Raw genomic sequence first — 19,267 nt, 5'->3', positions numbered from 1 at the left:
AAAATGTGAAAAATTGAAATGTGAATCTTTCAGTGTCTAGCGATTCGATTCGGATATTTAGGGTCACGATTCGATGACAACGATTTTTGATTCTTAAAGTTTTTGATCCAGAAACGACTTTTAATTCAGAAACCATTTTTTATTTTCCAACAGTCGAGAGATTCTGTTTCTTCTCCTCTTGCCTTTGACTGACAAGAGGAAAAGACGATGTAAACAAACAGAACATTAATTTAAAACTATTTTATAAAGCTCCATGATGTATCAAATTCCATCAGTAATTTAAATTACCAGTACGAGGTTAACTTAGCCGTCAGTTTTTCTTAAATAATAATTAAAAAAACTATCGATGAAATATTCAAAATATAATTTTACAAAAAATTAGGAGGACAAAACAAATCGATTTTTGAGTGTTTTGAATGAATTCAGAATTCCCATTAGATGGAAACGTGATTCTCTATAGAATCAGATTCTTTATGCGAATCTGGTGAAAAAGCAGTTTGCAGACTTTACATTAACCTGTAAACAGATTCAGAAATGGAAGCAGGAACGACCTAAACTGAGGCTGGAAAACACAACAGCTTATATATATATATATATATATATAAAAAAAAACTGCACTCTGCAGCGAGAGCATGAGGAAACACACGAGTGACTCACAAGAGGATGATCTTGCGGTTGATGTCGGGTCTGAAAGGGAAGGGCGAGGGAAAGGCCTCGTGGACGAGCGGGCCGTCCCCCTGGTCCAGCGGCGTCTCCTTGGTTTCCTCACTCAGCTGCTGTTGCCACACCGGAAGGGACTGGATATCCACAAACTGGGAGCGAGCCCCCAGAGGATCCATCCCACCCCCCACTGACCGGCGCTGGAAGCTCGGACGGCGTCTCCGGACAGAGGAGCTGCGAAGCACATGGAGCCGTTCTCACCAAAGTGCTAAACATGCCGCTCAGTGACTTATGATCTACATGTCCGTTTTGTTCAACATCAAAGTCCATTAAAATAAGTCTTAAATCATTTATCTTAAAATTTGACATGAGTGGGGGAAAATGTTCGTTTATTAAAGTGATAAAAGAGTAGCTTGAAGCAATTGGAAGAACATGCTCTGGTGTGTCAAGACAAAAAATTTAAAAAATTAAAAACAGTCATGCTGTGGGGTCGATTCTCTGGGTACTCCGGCTTCCTCCCACAGTCCAAAAACATGGCTGCTGGGTTGACTGGTCTCACTTTAACACACTACAAATGATTTGTGTCTGAGGTGGAAGTTCACCATTTATCTGAAAAACAACCCGAGCATAAAACCCTACTGAGAATCTTTGGACTGGAAAATAGATTTTAAAGAATCGCTCCTTCCAGCCTGACGGAGCTTGAGCTGTTATGCAAGAAGAATGGAGACAAACGAGACGAGTAATTCTGGGATGGACACACCCATAAAGATCCGGGAAGGCTGAACACGAAAGTATTCGACTATTTTTTTGGATTTTAGTTGCAATACTTGTTGAAAAGCACCGATTTGATACAGATCGTTGCATCCTGAGGGTTAAAAGTTAGCAAATGTGAGAGGATTCAAGAGGCTATGATTACTTTTTTTTTTTTTTTTACTATTATAAGGATTTTTTAATTTAATTTGTATTCTCGACTTTTTATTATTATTTTTGTTTAATTAAATTGTAGTAGTCTTGCGTCTTTTAAAATAGCTAAAATTAGGGAAGATAAGGGTTACAATCGAATTTAATTTGCAAAGTTCCTTTAGAATTACAGCCAATCAAATCTAGGCTAATACAATACCAAGGACATTAGCCAAAAAAAAAACAAAAAAACAAAAACAGCAAAAAAAAAAAAAAAAAAAGAGCAGGAATTTAAACTTCAATTTATCAGATTATAGGTTAATGTCCATTTTCTGTGATATATTTTTGAGAGAGCAGGCGTCGAAGTAAATAAACCAATCAGAACTGTCTCTATTAGTAAAAATTAATAATTAATTAATAACTGTCTCAAAATGCTGTAGTTTACACTTAATTATTCAGAGTTGAAGAGCAATGTTTCTGAAACATTTAGCATTGCTGTCCAGCTGAATCAGCAGACACCTACCTACCGTGTCCACGCTAAAAATATATAATAAAAATGCATAGAAATATTACACCAATACCTTAAAAGCTCAGGCGGGATTGTTGTTACGTTCAGTCGTCATTTTATTAAAGAAATTGACTCCAACAGCAAGAGAAACTGAGCTAAAAAGTCCCCATGACCATGGTTCACTCACTTAGCAAACATGGTAGTAGCAGAATAACGCTACGACGTACATCGAAGCCGTAGCGTACCAATAACATCCGGTTGGGAAATTTCAAAATAAAAGTGACCAAATAGCAAAGGAGAATCAGTGAGATTGTTTTCATTTTTGTTTTTCGGTCTTTTTTATTTCCCCCGTGAAATTTGTTAGTCAAAATATATTTTCATCTATATGTTGAAAATATATATGTTAAGATATACTTTCAACAAATATATTTTCCATCTGGAAAATATATAGAAAACCAAGCAAGGGTTGTGGGGAAACAGACAAAGATAATCTTGTGTTTTGTAATAAGGCTATTTCCCATACTGCTAAATTATAGTAATATATATTTTCTACAGAAATGTCATATATAACATTTAATTTGATCTTTTGCAGTATTTAGAGGGTTAAGTAAAAATAATAGAACTGTTAAACAAACCATGGACTCAGTTGCAAACTTCAGGCATCATTGCACATATATTATTCTTTTTTTATCACTATGTTGATTAATTAATTGAGTAGTGGTGGGAGAAGTGACTTTAATTGGGTAGCCATCTATCATTCAGCTTCATTATAGTCATGTGTCCAGCATTTGGCTTGACTTTATAGTTTTTATATAATGACTCTTCATATCTGGAGATATTACCAAGCAGATGACTATGAAGAAAGAAGTATGCAGTATGCAGCAAAAGTTTTCTCTTTGTTTTTTCCCCCTGGTACCCCAGGAAAGAAACATAAATTGCATTAAGGAATGGGAGAAGATGAATGTAAGTCAGATTAAGCAAGAAAAAATAAATGTGTCAAAAACAGGGAGAATAAGACATGTACGGCAACGGAGATTAATAAGACATTGCAGGCAGAGAGGATTGACATAAATTTTGTGACAAACTGATAGCTGATCAACGCTGTTTTATTTTGTTCACATTACCAATAAGCTTCCGTTACAGATGGTATTATTTGTCGTATGTTTGACTCGTTTGTTAGTCAGTTGTAAATCAGCTGACTGGTAGACACAAGCACTTCCGTTGTAGTTGTACAGGAATATAATACAACTTTCTGCACATCACAGCTACGAATCCAAGCCAAGAACTACTCACGGATAAAATAAGTCTTCAAAAACTAGCATGCGATAAATATTTACTTTATTTTCTCACAACGGTTACGTCATAAAGTTTGCCCTGGTGTCGCAGGCAAAAGCAAAAGATCGAGAACCATAAAAGTACAGACGAATACGGCAACTTCTGCATCAAAGTATGTCTGGAATCACCAGTCCTCGTGTACTGCAATATCTGTGTGTAGTTACTGTACCAGATAAGAAAAGGAGTGATTCCTAAAAATCAGAATTTAGAGGTTTTTAAATCGATCTGCGATAGATGTATTAGGTCTGACTCAGAAACAGCGGGTCGAGGAAGAAAACACAAGCTAGCAGCTCTACGTCGCATTTCAGAGGTAAGAGCACAGACTGACACCTCATAAAAGTACTGTAGCGAGATATGAATGTTGTCTGAGGCTTTAAGATACATAATTTTACTTTTCTGTTGTTTCTAATAAGCTCATTTAAACTGAAACACAGCCACGTGCGTACAGAAGCGCAGACGCCTCCGTAAGGGTGCACTCGATTTATTGTACTCTACGCATTTGAGCGAGCGGAGTTTAACGGGCCTTTGGTTGTTTCAAGCAAGGAAAAGGTCAAACTCCACACATACGGTGTGTCCGATGAAACAAAACAAGCCTCCACCCATACGATGGCAACTAAAATAATGTACAGAAATGTACTTAAAAAAATAAATATATGAAAGCAGGAAAAGCCTGAACTGTGTATCCCGAATCTAAAGCATGAAACGCTCAGTGGAGAAATAGTTTCCACAGACAGGATTCAACACGTGAAGCAAACACGTGTGGTTTACATTTGGGAGTTTGAACGTTTACGTTGTGGGTTTATTATATTAAAAGCAACCATAGGGCTCCTAAAACAAGTTAGTGCTGGTTTAATTGCAAAATAAAAACATTTGAAATGATTCCAGCCAATTTAGAAAATTGTTAAATTGTTTAAAATAAGTATTCAGACCCCTTGAAGGTTTTCTAACTTGCCCATAGCACAGCATCATGTTGCCACCATCAGGTTTCACAGTACAACCTAAATAAACTTCATTGTGCGTTTTGGGGATTTTAAACTAACACAGAGTTTTGAATTCTTATTTAATGAATGATAAATGGTTTTTACCTTCTTTTTTTTTTTTTTTTGCCAAAAAGTTATCTGAAAAGTGTGGCATGTTTTTGTAATGGCCTGTCAGTTTAATGGGGTGGCCATCTTTCTGTCAGTTTGCCATAGCTTTCCTTTTTTTTTTTTTTTTAAACGACGGATTAAACAGTGCTCTATTCTTGAGTTTCTTCTTAGTTTTAGTTGAAATCCTACTCATGTGTTAGAACATTAACATTACCCATCTTTGAATCCCATGCTGATCTCACCGAGTCGTTGTCTTTGGACTGTGAGTAAATAAAGATTCCTGTGTTGCTGTGCTGCAGGATCCAGCACCGTCTCTGGCTGCTGGTCATGGGTTTGACCAAACAGTACCTGCGCTACGCTGCCAGCGCCGTGTTCGGCGTCATCGGCAGCCAGCGGGCCAACATCGCCTACGTTACTCTTCGTGGCGGGGAAAAGGGCCGCTACGTTGCCGTGGCCGCGTGCGAACATGTCTTCATCTGGGACGTTCGAAAAGGAGAAAAGGTGAGAGTTCAGGATGGTGGCTCGGCTCGGCCCAGCTGTGACAAATTGTCCGCAGCTGACTCAGTCAAAATTTGCCGTCTTTCTTGTCCAGGTCCTGATCCTGCAGGGCCAGAAGCACGAGGTGAGCTTCCTCTGCCCGTCTCCGGACGGCGTTCACGTCGCCGTGGGTTACGAGGATGGCATGGTGCGGATCTTCAACCTGCTGAGCGGAGAGAGCAACGTTTCCTTCAACGGACACAAGTCCGGTGTCACGGCAATGAATTACGACTCTCTGGGCGCGCGGCTCGTCACCGGCTCCAAGGTAACGTTGACACGACTGGCACCAGAAAGCTACAGTGGAGTCACACACTTGACACTTTGAGTCTCATTTTGCCAAATTTCATGGTAACTTAACATGATGGGTCATGTGTGTGACAAAGACTGGGCGGAGGTGCCGGAGCTACACTGACTTGTTTTTATTTGATCTAGTGATATTTGCATGTAAATTTTTTTTTTGCACCGTCACGGCAAAAATAAAAGCAGATTACAATTAATCAATTAAAGAAGAAGTTTCTTTAATTGATGCTAAATCAATGTAAAGTGTATTTTATATAAATATACATGTATAAATACGTCCTAGATTTGCGCACGAATGCTTAGGCCTGTCCCATTAACAAATGTTGCTGTACGATCAGTTGTCCCAAAAGTTCTTGTGATAAACGATATTGTTGTTTTGAGACGATTTTCAAGTGATATAATGGTAATAATGGAATAATAATGCAAGAACACGTTCTCAAAAATCAATAAACATTACATTTGTAATAAACATTTAGCTCTGGAACCGGAAGACATTTGAAATATCCAAAATAAATAAACAAAACAACAGAAACAACAAATGAAATGAATGATAAAGTCTCTGTAATAATCATAATCAGCTTGAAATGAACTGAAATCTCATGAAATGTTAAAATTCACTCTCATTTGAAAAACCAACAACCGCCACCTCCTGCCTGTGAAGCGCGCTACTGTTCGCTGTGCTGCTTTCAGGAGGGAAGCAAAGCTGGAGAGGTCTGTCCAAAGTAGAGGGAGAGAAAAGGCAAAAGAAAGATACATAAGGAAGGTTAAGTTGAATATATTTTAGTTCAGGCCTATTAAAATGACCTTAATGTCATTATGGTACTCAGTCAGCAGCCCTCTTCCCCATCCAGTGAAAGAAAATAAATGTAAAAATCTTCTGCTAGATTTGAAGCTGCTATTCACAGAAGTCGACATTCAGAGCTGTGTCGTTATACTTCCACTTCCCAGGCACTTTGTGTTGGTCTGTCCCATAAAGTCCTAATGAAACTGTGGTTGTAACGCGACGACATGTGAAGAAGTTCAAGAAGAGCGAAGACTTTCTCAAGTCACAGCTTTTGTCTCGCTTCAAGGTCGAATTCTGGTTCTCGCCGATTGGTTGCAGCTTTTCTCTCTGCTTCCCGTTTGCCTCTTCAGGACACAGACGTGATCGTGTGGGACATCATCAACGAGTGTGGACTGTACCGGCTGAGGGGACACAAGGACATCATCACGCAGGCCTTGTTCCTCAAAGACAAGAACCTCCTGGTCTCAAGGTAACGGCCATTAGCTGCTGCGGCTGCCGGTGGAACAAAATGTCTTCCTTCGGTCGCTCTGTGCTTCAACAACTGTTGGAGTTTGTTCTGTAAACGTATAAAAGTCTTATTGACTTTGTCCAGTTAGAATGAGAGTTATCAAAAATGAAATCCATATTAAAAGAAATGGATTCTTTAGAATAGAAAAAAGAAATAAATGTTATTCTCCCTCAGGGGCAATATGGTAACTGTTTTATTTTATTACGATTACGATAGAAGTAATGATAGAGAAATGTACTTTTTGCTTCTTTACAGTCTTTCTTTGGTAGCTGTATTCAATCCAAGGTTTATTTTAAGCCTGGTGGGCCACCAGGCTTTACTTACGACCCCACCAGGCTAAGCATCGTTTATTTCTTCTTTTTTTTTATGTTTGCCTTTTCTAAGATTTTATAGTTGCCATTTGGGTTTTGTTAATAAGACATTTACAAATAATTAGTCATATTTTCAAATTTCCTGTCAATTTTAAATATTTTTTAACTCAAAAACACGGTAGCCTGCTGGATGGCTGTCCTAGCGCCCCTACCACCAGGTTTTCTGGGGAAACCCTGTAATAGTTTTAAGTAGTTTCTAAATCATCGTTGATTGAAATGTGTCAGTTTATAATGATAAAATCAAAACTCTTAGAAGGAATTTTTCACAATAAGGATAAACAATTAGATAAATACTCATCCCTGCTGTGCAGTTCTTACAAACAGAATGCAAAGAAATGTGTAACTGAGACGAGTGATTAAAAAGATAAACGTGCAACATGTGGATATATATTTTGGGATAAAGAATTCCCACTTGTGTCGGATACAAGCTGAGCTTTTCTTCTGTCTGGGCTTCACTGTCCAGTGAAATAAGTAGTAATGATGTTAGAAAGTAGTGAAGGAGTGCGGCCGTGTTTGTCAAACTGTGTTTCTGTGCTGCCGTCCAGCTCCAAGGACAGCTTTGTGAAGTGGTGGGATCTGGACACGCAGCACTGCTTTAAGACCATGGTGGGCCATCGCAGCGAGGTGAGCATCCAGTGTTTCAACTTTAATATAACTTTCATTATACAAGAGGGACAAGAAAAGATTGTGTTAACAGAAATTAGTCGATGGTACATTTTTCCCGAGCGTAACGGTGTGGACTTCCTCTCAGGTGTGGGGAATGGTTCTGTTGGACCGGGACAACAGGCTGCTGACGGGTTCGGCCGACAGCGAGCTCCGCGCCTGGGACATCCGCCGCCTGGAGGAGGTGAGGTTTTCTCCCCTAGAAACGGATCCGAACACAGCCTGAATGTTTGACTCATGAGAAGGAAAAACAGCACTCTGGATCTTCTCTCAGAGCCTCTGCAGCTGTGACGTGTTTTTGGACCCGTCTTCTCTTTGAAGCTGCCACGTTTTAGGCCTTATTTGCTTTCGCCTGCTAGCGGCCCGCATCGGCTCATAACAGAACCAGAAGCGACAGAGCGCCATTTGACAGCTCATTGGCCTCGTTCTTCATCCGCTCATTCCGTCTCTTTACGTCCCGCTTAGGGAAAGGCTGAGGGTGAGCCCAGAGTGAAGAAGGGGAAAACTCTGCTGGAAGATGATGAGGATGATGACGGTAAAGAAGAAGAGGAGGAGGCGGAGACCGTGGAAGAGGTACGGAGGTCAATTTGAGTCGATTTGTCCCAGGAAATTCTTGTCAAATATATTGAAGTTTGTTTGGAGCTTGACAAAAGGAGGAAAATATTCACATATTTACACTCTAATTTGTTCTTAATGTGAAAAAAAAAAACATGCACCGATTCAACATTAATATCTGTATTGGTCCATGTATTGGGAAAAAAGTATATATTGGGAATTGGTCACATTGTGCCCAAGGTCAGATCTACTCAGTCTAATTCTATGTTTTGTGCTCTGAGCGACGTCATGTGTTATTATTATTTATTCGGTTTATTTTTTTACATGTTTGGCCAAAGGTAGTAAACTTGTTGTTTATGTCAGACGTCTTATTATTTATTTTACATTGCATCGTTATAATTTCTCTGATTGAACATATTAAAGGTTTGTTTTTACATGTTTGACCCAGTTTGTGAAGCTGTACTGATACATTTTGTAATTCAGCACTTTTATGTCTGTGTTAAAAGAAAAATGAGAAAGAAACAAATGTTTTCAGTCAGTTCAGCTCTGTTTTTCTGTATCGGATCGATATCGGCCGATACTCGGATATCGGAAGTGAAAATGCTGGATCGGTGCATTCCTAGTTAAATATGTGAAAGCGAGTCCATCTGATGGTTTCGGATACCTAAATGTTCCCGTGTTTAAACACAGGAGGTTGTTGTTTGTGTGCCTGTAACTGGGCCGTCTTGCTCTGGTTTCCTCTTCAGCGCATCCTGAGCTGTCAGAAGGCCGGCTCCATCCTGAGAGAAGCCAGAGATCGGGTCGTTTCGCTGACAGCAGACTCCAAGGCCAGAGTCATCGCCTGCCACGTGAGTAAAGGATTCTCTGGATGCTCCTTCAGTCCCTAAAGTGTCTGTAAGCTGTTTGCTTTCCTCCTAATGGACACATTATGTTCTTTCTTTTTTTTAACAATTTGATCCTCTGTTCTCTGGTTTTAATAAAATGTTGCCCTCTTCTTAACGATGTCTTTTATTTGATTTTACATGATATTATTTGATTTCAATCACATCCCAGTCAGGAAAGGTGTGAAAGAAGGAATGATAAAGATTTCTACTTCCATGCAGACTTGTCCCCTACATCCCTTCTTTCATTTCTCTCTTTTGATCTTTTCATTTCTTCCTACTCTCTGTTTCTTTCTCCCCTTCTTCATTGAGCCCATCTGTCTTTCCTTCCTTTTATTTTGTCCTGTCCTTGTGTCCTTCCTCTTTTACAGACTTTTTGTTTCATTCTGTCCTTCCTTTCTTCCCTCCATCCACCCTCTCTCTTTGATCTTCCTTTCTTTCTTCGGTCCTTCCCTTTCTTGTGACATTTTTCTCCTTCATTTCTCTCTTTGCTACTTTCCATCTTGTCTTTTTTCCTTTTAATCTTTTTTTCTTCCCATATTTCTTCTTTTCATCTTTCCTCCTTTTCATCTTTCTTTTCTTTTTTCCTTTCTTCTTTTCACATATCTTCCTTCCTTCTGTCCTCCCTTTCTTCTCTTCATATCCTTCCTCCCTTGTTCTTTTGCCTGCTGTCGAGGTATTTTTACTCTTTACCATTTTATTTATTAGAATGTAACCGTCTGGTAGCTCTGGAAAGTTTAGTTCACCAGAGGCGAACGGCCCTCTGGTGTGTTTCCGGTTTACATTTTCTGTCTCTCCCTTCTGGACCAGGGAAACGATGCGGTACTGGAAGTGTTCACGGTGCTGTCTGAGGAGGAAGTGCAGAGAAAAATGAACAAGAAGCTGAAGAAAGCCAAGAAGAAAGCAGCCAAGTGAGCTCAAATCAGACATGCTGCTGTGAATGGCTGACATGTTTTCATACCATCAGTTTAATTTCAGACATCCTGTTTGTACTTGGGATAAAGCAAACACTCTTAATAAATATGTGTAAGTTTAACGTCAGAAGACTGGAACTCAGATGATGCTGATGGATTAATTTTAGACTTTAACATTACGTCTAAGGTATTGTTTAGGTTGCAGCCTTCCTCCCCCTCATGGACAAGCAGGTATAGAAAATGAATAGATTTCAATACACTGGGGCAAACCCTGAATATAATAATAAAATAAAATAATGGATAGATTTAAATAAACAAGTGTCCGGCCAAAAAGGAGTTCCAGACTTGTGCAGCTTTTACAATAAATGCAGACTAACCCAAATAATTTTTCAGTGAGCATCAACAATGTGTATAAATTGCAGTAACAAGGTGTGAATGCTACAATTAAAACATACGGGTGGAATCTGAAGGGGTAAACAACAGGGATGTGAGGATGGATCCCTGAGGAACACCTGTACTAGAGATAATTCACACATTTCTGACAGACGGTCATGGGCTGACCTGTCTGACGTATTAAAAAGACGGAGGAATGGATTTAGATACAGAGTTTGGTATTTTATTGTTGGGAAACTGGATACTTTGTCTTGTGGCCTCTTTTTACCTTCTATAATACAGTTTAACCAAAAATAACATTAATGTACAAGTGGTTAAAGGGTTTATTATTAAAGTTGTGTACTTTGTTCTACTTTCACCGACCTTCCATCTTTTTATTTGCTCTCAAGCTGCTGCCAGTTTCTGTGAGTTTGGTGGTTTTGATGTGACGATCAGATGCTGATTGTTGGTGTGCTGCTGCCCCCTGCTGCAGAACGCAGGAAGGTGCAGGCGATCAGACGGCAGAGCCGGTGGTGGAGAGAACGCTGAAGGACGAGATCATTAGGCTGACGAACATCAAGGCTTCTGCGAAGATCAGGTGAGACACAGAGAGAGGAGACGATGACGATCGCAGCGTTTAGACTAGATTTATTGCTACAGTTTCTTCCGTGTTTTCTCCTCAGGTGGGCGGACGTCCTGTCGTGTGCAGGCGGAGAGCTGAAGGTGGCGCTGCTGCTTCAGAACAACACCGTCGAGACCTACAGCCTGAAGACCTCCGACAAGAACCCGGCGGCCAATAAGACGTCCCGGCTCACGCTGGGCGGCCACCGCACCGACGTCCGCACGCTGGCCTTCAGCTCCGACAACCTGGCCGTCCTGTCGGCCTCCGGAGACACGGTCAAAGTCTGGAACAGGTGACGGCGCCGACCGGAAAGCAAAACCCGGGAACTAGTTCTCATCTCTATGGGATCGGTCTTCTAACTGGAGGAGGACTATCATCTTCTTAAAATTGTGTTAATTGTCAGAATAATCAATTAATCAGTTTAAAAAGAAAAAAGTCAAATTGATGAATCATCAGAATAGTTGATTAAACGTCACGTTATTCAGATTGTTGATTTAGCGTCTTAAGCTTTTTGTGTTTTTTAAGGGATACATTGATATGAAAACTTGGGCAGATATTGATATCTAATATTAATATTGCTATTACAGCCGATAACAATATTTACCAATATTATATGTACATATTACATATATATATTATCTAGCGTTTCAACACCTTTGAAAAAAGAAAGACCAGAAACAGACGGCAACAAGATGATCAGTTGTTCATATCGGCCCAGTTTGACTGATTGAAAAAATGACTACTGGCCGATACCGACAGTATTGACGATATATTGTGCATCCCTACCTTTTTTATATCAGAAATACATTAAGAGAGGATTTTTTTTTTAAGCAAATGGACTTTTTCTGAGTCTGTATACTGAAGTGATTAATCGATTACTAAATTAGTTGACGATTATTTCACTAATCAATCAATCGCGATTAGTCCGATTAATCGTTTCTGCCCTAAACTGGAGGTTCTTGTGCGTGTCACAGGTCCACTCTGCAGGTGATTCGCACCATGGCGTGTGAGTACGCGCTCTGCTCGCTCTTTGTGCCCGGAGACAGACAGATAATCCTGGGAACGAAGGTATTTGGACTCCATGTGGGTCGTGGCCAGCGTCAACTCCTCCCCAAAGTTCCTCCCTTTCCTTCAACTCTGCGATTCTGCTCCTGTTCTGTCAGAGTGGGAAGCTGCAGATCTTTGAGCTGGCCTCAGGAAGCCTTCTGGAAACGGTGGACGCCCACAGTGGAGCTGTGTGGTCACTGTGCGTGGCACCGGATCAGGTAAACCGGACCGCCGGGAGAACTCTGGGACGGGCTCCACCGTGAGAGTCCGGATTGCTTGATAGTGAATTACTATAATTTGGGTTTTGTGTGTGTCGTGCAGAGGGGAATTATCTCCGGAAGCGCTGATAAGACGGTGAAGTTCTGGGAGTTTGAGCTCGTCAGAGACAAAGAGACGGACCAGAAGTGAGTTCAGTGTTGAATAACAACACATCATCAACACACTTTAAGGGATGTGGTGCTATTATACTTCATTTTTATTTTATTTTATTTTTTTAAGGATGCACTTCACCAGGTCACTTCTGCACATGCTCACTTACCAATAAGTTACCCCATTGTTGGCAATTTTTTATTATTATTTTTGGTCAAAAAATAAATAAATAAATAAATTGTTTTCGGCCAAACTTGCAATCAGCAGATTAGGCTCTTTTTTTTGTAAATTGGTGCATAAAAACTAATTATTACATACGAGCAAACAGAGGTACTGACCTACAAAGTAACCAATTAGATACAAGAACAAACAACAATAAGATAAAGCGGTACAAATTAAACTGGATACATTTAAGACAAAACCCAGAACATAACCAAGTGGTGTCACTAAATAGATCGTTTTTTTTACTTTTAATCTTGGATTGTTTTTGTTATTTTTCTTTTTTTCTAATATTTAATGTTTTATTTATTCTAGGTGAGAAAGTGGGAAAGAGAGGAGAACAAACATGTCAGATCAAAGAATAAATAAATAGTGATCTTAGTCTTTTGTACCGATTGCAGTTTTTCAGCCGATGGATTTTTAAAGACCGTGATCAGCCAGAAAAAAATTTGTTTTTGTTTTTGTTTAGTTTCTCCATAACGGCTCTTCCACATCATCACATTTCCCCTCCTCATATTACCTGATTAAATCTCTGATTTTTCTGTAATTCTTTGGCAGGCGGCTGACGGTGAAACACACTCGCACGCTGCAGCTGGACGAAGACGTTCTGTGTGTGAAGTTTTCTCCTGACCACAGACTGCTGGCCGTCTCTTTGTTGGACTGCACCGTCAAGGTCTTCTACACAGACACCCTGAAGGTAAACCTCGCTTATTCATGAGGGATCAACGAGCGTTTGATACGCCGCATATCTGAGGACATTTTAACCAACCAACCCGCCTGTTGTCCTTGTTTGGCTTTCAGTTCTTCTTGTCCCTGTATGGACACAAGCTGCCGGTCCTTTGTTTGGACATCACACATGTGAGTGGCTCAGGCTGCAGAAGTATCAGTTCTGTGAATTTGAAAGCAATCTGTTTTCATTGTTGTTTAATGGATTGGGTGATTATATCTAACCTGCACTAGAGAAGAAGTAAGTAATGTTTCCTGATAAACCTAATGCAGCTCAGTAAAACTCTATTGTCAATATTCAGACCAGTTAGGTCTGTTGTGATAAACTCTGCTGGGTGATAAATTATCCCAGTAATTATTGCGATAAACGACAATATTGTTATGAGACCATTTCCAGGTAGTACATCAATAATGGCAATAATAATGCCAGTGCGCCTCCTCAGAGACCCGATAAACTTGAATTTTAGGATGAACACTTACCACTGGAACTACGACAAATACTAAATATCCAAAATAAAACACAACGAAAAATGAGAAATAAAACAGAAATGGAGAACACACAACCAGAACCATGAATGAAATGGATTATGAAGTCTCTCTAAACCAAATTACCCTTAAAAATATTAATAATCTGGGTGGAAATGATCAAAATCATTTTAATTTATCGTCCTGTTAATTGGTTGAGTGCTTATTGCGACAGGCTTAACCTCCGTCAGAGGGTGGCGCTATAAAGAAAGTAAAGAAAGCACCAACCAGATATTAAGTTAAAGATCTAACAGAATAAAAATCCAAAGGTAATAAAACGTAAAATCCCAAATCGCTCCAGATGGTGAAAATTCTGGCAAACTCTCAGCCAATCATCAAAAAGCTTTTAACGCAAGAACACAACTAACGTTCAGTTTGATCTGTTCCTGCTTTCGTTGCCGGACTCTTGACTCTGCTTTCTTTAACTAGGACAGCGCTCTGATCGCCACCGGCTCTGCAGACAGGAATGTAAAGATCTGGGGTCTGGATTTCGGCGACTGCCACAGATCTTTGTTCGCTCATGACGACAGGTACAGACCGACACGCGCAGTAAGAAATCTAGCGCACGTTCACTGGAGCAGCGGCGCTCTTTCTTCTCACCACATCTCGATCGTCTCGATTTTTCCCGCCTCTAATCGAAGCGTTGCAGATTTCAGAGGTTTGCTCATCTCCATGTCCTCCCTGCTCTCCCCAGTGTCATGTTTCTCCAGTTCGTCCCCAAGACTCATTTGTTCTTCACCGCCGGGAAGGACAAGAAGATCAAGCAGTGGGACGCTGACAAGTTTGAGCTCATTCAGACCCTGGAGGTGACTGTTCTCCGCTCACGGCCCCTCCGCTCACGGCCCCGACTCTGACCTGCTCTGTCTGGGTTTCAGGGTCACCATCGGGAGGTCTGGTGTCTGGCCATCAGCCCCAACGGAGATCACCTGGTGTCGTCGTCTCACGACAAGTCCCTGCGTCTGTGGGAGAGGACCAGGGAGCCCATCATCCTGGAAGAGGAGCGGGAGATGGTGAGCTGGGAGCGTCGATGTGGCCTGCCCAGCACTCGGCGTCTCTGCGTCTGTTTTTACGCTCTGTTTGCGTTCGCAGGAGAGAGAAGCTGAATTTGAAGAGAGCATGGCCAAAGGAGACGCACCTGTGGTGAGCGCCACCGTTTTTAAGTTTCCAAACTTGATTTTTTTTTTTTTCATCTCACCTTAGCTAAAATAACTTTATAGCAAGGGATGCTTACAATTAATTGACAATTAATGGTTTATTAGACTAAAACTAGTTTCAATTCATTAACTAACAACTTAGACCTTTTCTTAGCGTTGTAGTTTGGCTGCCACCCAGAAGAGGGCGCCATTGATCATCCTTAAGTGGAGCCAGTTGATACAGAAATAAAGATGGCGGGGCCACACCAGAACGGGAAATACAAACAATCCAAACAGAGTCCAGGATGGGAATCAAAATACACTTTATGCGGTTTTGTTTTGGAATATAAACACTCAACAAATTCCTTAAGTTATCAACTTAGTAGCGCTGACTCAGCCAAAGTGCTGCATGACAGAGCAGCATCAGCATTTCTTTAAAAATGTAACCCTTTATGATATGGAAAGATGGTCGGCCCTCTTGATACAACAGAAAACTCATGTTTTTTAGAAAATGAGTTTAGAAAATTTATCAATAAATCGTCTGTCAATCGATAAATCAACTTTAGATTAACTTATTAATCGATAACTTGCATCCCTAATTTTAGCTTAAGCAGCTCAAAATCCGGTTTTAGTTAATTTAATATTAATCTTAAATAAGTTTCTCTTTTCCTGATGTTCAGTGTAATTTTGCTGCTTACAGAATGTTAATCATGGATGTAGTATCGATTATCTCTCCAGTCAGGTTTCATAAAGAAAGGCCGTTTGTTGCCGTTTGAGGGCAGCGAGCCGTGGATTAACGTTTCTCCGTCTGCAGGTACCAGGAGAGACGGAGGGAGAGGCGGCACCGGCTGGGAAGAAGAGCATCGAGACGGTGAAAGCTGTAAGTCGCCTTCTGCTCCGTTAGCATCTCTGAAGCTAAACGGGGACGGTAACCATGGGCCACTTTCCTGCAGGCGGAGCGAATCATGGAGGCTCTGGAGCTTTACCGAGAAGAAACCAGGAAGTCGGAGGAGCACAAGTATTTCTGTGAGAAAGCTGGGAAAGAGGTAAGAACGTGTTTCCTCCTTTCTGCGTCAGATGCTCACATATCCTGTTCCAGAACGGCTGAGCCGAGTTAGGACTGATACTAAAAACATCTGAATGGCCTGTTTTTCAGTTGCCTCCTCCTAAACCCAACCCTATCCTCGTTGCCTTTGGAAACGTTACAGTAAGTCAGTTTCTAAACGTAAAAGGAAAAACAAACATTTATGCGGTTTGTAACCTTGATGTCTCACTCTTTCCTCTCTTGCAGCCGTCCCGCTACGTTTTAGACGTCATAAGAAAAGTCAGATCCAGGTAAAAAAATATGAACAGAACCATTCCTCTCTCTTTTTCTGTACATTTAGAAACACTCTGTGTATTATTATTTTTCCTTCTGTGGTGATCACCAGTGAGCTGGAGATTTCTCTGCTGGTGCTGCCGTTTCCTTACGTCCCTGAGCTGCTGAAGCTCTTCAGCTCCTACATCCAGCAGGGCCTGGAGGTGGAGCTCGTCTGCCGCTGCCTGTTCTTCCTTCTCAAGTAAGACCGAGCTGTTTGACCGAGAAAACAACAACCGATGCGTCGATTTGTTCGTTGACATTTCATCATCTTGCTGATTTTACATGTAGTTTAATTTTGAGTATTCTTCTTGTTTTGTTGTAATTACTAACTTTATCTACACAGCAGATCCAGTTACTGATAGACATGTTTGCTGAGAGACATTCTTGGAATCACTTAAAACGTTCTTCATTACAGCTCAACAAGCTTTCTGAAGGTCTTTAAGCTTTTCTTTAATTACTTATTTTTAGGTATCCAAGGACAATATACGAAAAAAGCAATAAAACAGAAGAATGCAAAATGTTGACGTTCCTAAGACATGGTTTTATAACTTAACTTTTTCTATAACTTTCTTTGTGAAATTGAGTGATTTATTTCACAATGAATTACTTTATTGTGAAATAATTCTGGAAACAGAATTTTTCTGTTTCCATCAATCTTTTCAAACGTGATTCTTTGAAATGCACTTTAAAAAATATAGATGAAAACACTCCTACAGAGACAGAATCTTTTTACATTTGTTCGATCAAATCCACATATTACCCCAACTTTGCAATATTCCACATTTTCATATGAATATTTCTGAATTTTTGTTTTAATTGTAACTGCAGCTACGGTGGATTGTTTGCTTTCAGGATCCATTTTGGTCAGATCACCAGTAACCAGATGTTGGTGTCCGTCATCGACGAGCTGAAGACCAATACGCTCTCCAAAGTCTGCCAAATCAGAGTAAGTTATCATCTGCGTAGAAACAAACAAATCATCTTCGTACAAACCTGAATGGATTTCAGGTTTGTAATGGGTAATGAAGGGTTTCCAGAAACTATAAAATCAGTCATTGAAGTCTGAATTTAAAGTTTTCAGCTTTTCTAACTCAAAAAAGATCCTTATATCTCATAACCTTAAAGTTGATGGCAGATTATCATTTTACAACTACAATATAATTCAACATATCGTCTGCATAGAGAGCAAGGCGGTTGGTTTTCATCAGCAGTGTTTTTTTCTGCAACATGTCTGATTTTCTAATTCTGTTGCTTTAGGATGTGCTGGGCTTCAACAGCGCCGCCCTCCAGTTCCTCCAACGGGAGATCGAGAGCAAAGAGGACGTGATGTTCTTCGCCGATGCCACGGGCCAGCTGGAGGAGAAGAAGAAGAGGAGGAGGAAGAGGGAGCGCGCTGTTCTGACTATCGCTTAAATTAAAGAACGTTTTTGGTGTTTTGATACAAATTTCCTTCCAGCTTTAATTCAGGCTCGGACCAGGTGTATTAGTTTTATATGTTGTGAAACCCTGACAGGATGTAGCTCAGTGGTAAGCAGTGACATGCTTTATTCCCCAAATAAACAGAGTCTGAAGTTTTCTCACACAGCATCGTTTGTAACAAGTAAATCCTGTGTGGCTGAGCGAGCCATCCGTGTGCACACTGCAGCCGCTATAAAACGCAGTAATGTGCGGTCAGGTTTTTAATGGATCCATGTCATGTTTAAAGCCGCGCTGCGTTCGTGATCACCACGCACAGAGGACACGTTTGATTTAGGCTGGTTCCGCTTCACAAGCCTACAGGGAGGCGTTCAGGTCCCGTCAGACGGTCTGGGATGTGGCAGCAGTTTAGGAGGCTGTCGACGGTCCTGAGGTTCAGCTGAGTCAATAACTTTCAAGTTTATTTCAGCAATTCATTTTTTAAAAGGGAAACTCAAATATGGATTCATTACATACACTGATTCACTGTAAAGGCGACTTACTATGCTTTCTTGACAGGTCAGGATACAATATATAGCTGTACAAAACATGTCCATTGCCTTTTTTTTTTTTGGACAAAATTATTCTTGGATGAGGCTTTAGTTTAGTCAGTTCTGCCTATTTTCTATTTTGAGCTTTCAGAATGATCTGTTTTAAGACCTCCAAGCTGCTGCTTGCTACGTTCCCCATCACATCTACACTTGCATTTGCAATTATACAGCTGTACAGCTTTGAAAAGCAGAAGTAGAGCCTCCCGTACAACCATCAGGAATGCAGCAAGTGGTTTCTGGATAGTAAGTCAACAACCAAATACTTGTCTTTTTCCAGCAGCCGTTGTACAGCTCATACAGCGTTAAAACCAGCTTAATAAAGTCCGGTCCCAAAACTCACATTTCCACAATACATTACTGCATGTGACGTTTTGAATTAAAAGGAGAAATGCCTTTGTTTTTGTCTTTATTGAAAATTTTAAGAAAATGGTACAAGGCACACATCAGTAACAAAAGTTTGACATGATAAACTGTGCAGAAAAAAGGATAAATGAAAAAAATAGTTACACTAAATGTGTGGTAAATAAAACAGAAAATGTTGCAAAATTTGAGAGGATACAAATTTTAAGCTATCAGCGTATTAGTATTAACATTGGGCTTTTGTGTTGCAATATTTAAGCACTTCGTTAAATAAAAGTGTCTCACTTAAATATTAAAGATGGGGGGTGATTTTTAGTAAACATTTGTGAATTAAAAAAAGGTTAAAGTGTTACCATAAATTGGCTCTTCATCACTTTTTAGAAGACCAAAATTTATTATATCAAACCTTAAAAGAGGAATACATTTCTTACACAAGATCCAGTTTTCCTACGCATAGGAATTGGTATTTATGTTGAAGTTCTTTTGCAGCAAGTCAATGCAATGATAAACTTCATTCATAACTT

At 40.2% G+C, this 19,267-nt stretch overlaps 2 protein-coding genes across 4 annotated transcripts in view; one reads left to right on the top strand and one right to left on the bottom strand.

Annotated features, from left to right (window-relative positions):
• gdap2 (ganglioside induced differentiation associated protein 2) overlaps nt 1-2,298 on the bottom strand; it is a 33,573-nt gene extending 31,275 nt beyond the window's left edge. For 2 of the 3 annotated variants that reach the window (XM_015043575.1, XM_015043577.1), the window contains exons 1-2: nt 2,142-2,297; nt 658-894 (exon numbers count right to left, since the gene is read on the bottom strand). In XM_015043575.1, coding sequence (XP_014899061.1) covers nt 658-839 — 182 coding nt within the window. In that variant the 5' untranslated portion in view covers nt 840-894; nt 2,142-2,297. Of the gene's footprint in view, nt 1-657; nt 895-2,141 lie in introns of all 3 variants that reach the window. The other variant, XM_015043574.1, reaches the window with a different exon arrangement.
• A 997-nt stretch (nt 2,299-3,295) lies between these two features.
• On the top strand, nt 3,296-19,074 carry wdr3 (WD repeat domain 3). Its single transcript, XM_015043572.1, has 27 exons — nt 3,296-3,713; nt 4,791-4,992; nt 5,084-5,293; nt 6,463-6,581; nt 7,537-7,615; nt 7,743-7,838; nt 8,120-8,227; nt 8,956-9,057; nt 9,901-10,001; nt 10,870-10,974; nt 11,060-11,290; nt 11,973-12,066; nt 12,162-12,263; nt 12,367-12,449; nt 13,192-13,330; nt 13,435-13,491; nt 14,314-14,414; nt 14,579-14,690; nt 14,760-14,894; nt 14,974-15,024; nt 15,832-15,897; nt 15,971-16,063; nt 16,174-16,224; nt 16,309-16,352; nt 16,448-16,576; nt 17,230-17,323; nt 17,635-19,074. The coding sequence occupies exons 2-27, from the start codon at nt 4,819-4,821 to the stop codon at nt 17,788-17,790; spliced, it is 2,832 nt and encodes a 943-aa protein (XP_014899058.1). The 5' UTR covers nt 3,296-3,713; nt 4,791-4,818; the 3' UTR covers nt 17,791-19,074.
• Nucleotides 19,075-19,267: the final 193 nt, after the last annotated feature.

The sequence above is a fragment of the Poecilia latipinna genome, unplaced genomic scaffold (genome assembly GCF_001443285.1).
Source record: "Poecilia latipinna isolate Pla-1442-1.1 unplaced genomic scaffold, P_latipinna-1.0 Scaffold640, whole genome shotgun sequence".
In the NCBI taxonomy this organism is placed as follows: Eukaryota; Metazoa; Chordata; class Actinopteri; order Cyprinodontiformes; family Poeciliidae; genus Poecilia; species Poecilia latipinna.
Note: the sequence above shows the minus strand (reverse complement) of the source record. Positions and strands in the feature narration are given on the sequence as shown.

Bases quoted from the DNA above. Each gene is read 5' to 3' on its own strand.
- wdr3 (XM_015043572.1), top strand. From the start codon at position 4,819: ATGGGTTTGACCAAACAGTACCTGCGCTACGCTGCCAGCGCCGTGTTC. The intron at 7,839-8,119 runs GTGAGGTTTTCT...CGTCCCGCTTAG, and splicing joins ACATCCGCCGCCTGGAGGAG to GGAAAGGCTGAGGGTGAGCC. The intron at 11,291-11,972 runs GTGACGGCGCCG...TGCGTGTCACAG, and splicing joins ACGGTCAAAGTCTGGAACAG to GTCCACTCTGCAGGTGATTC.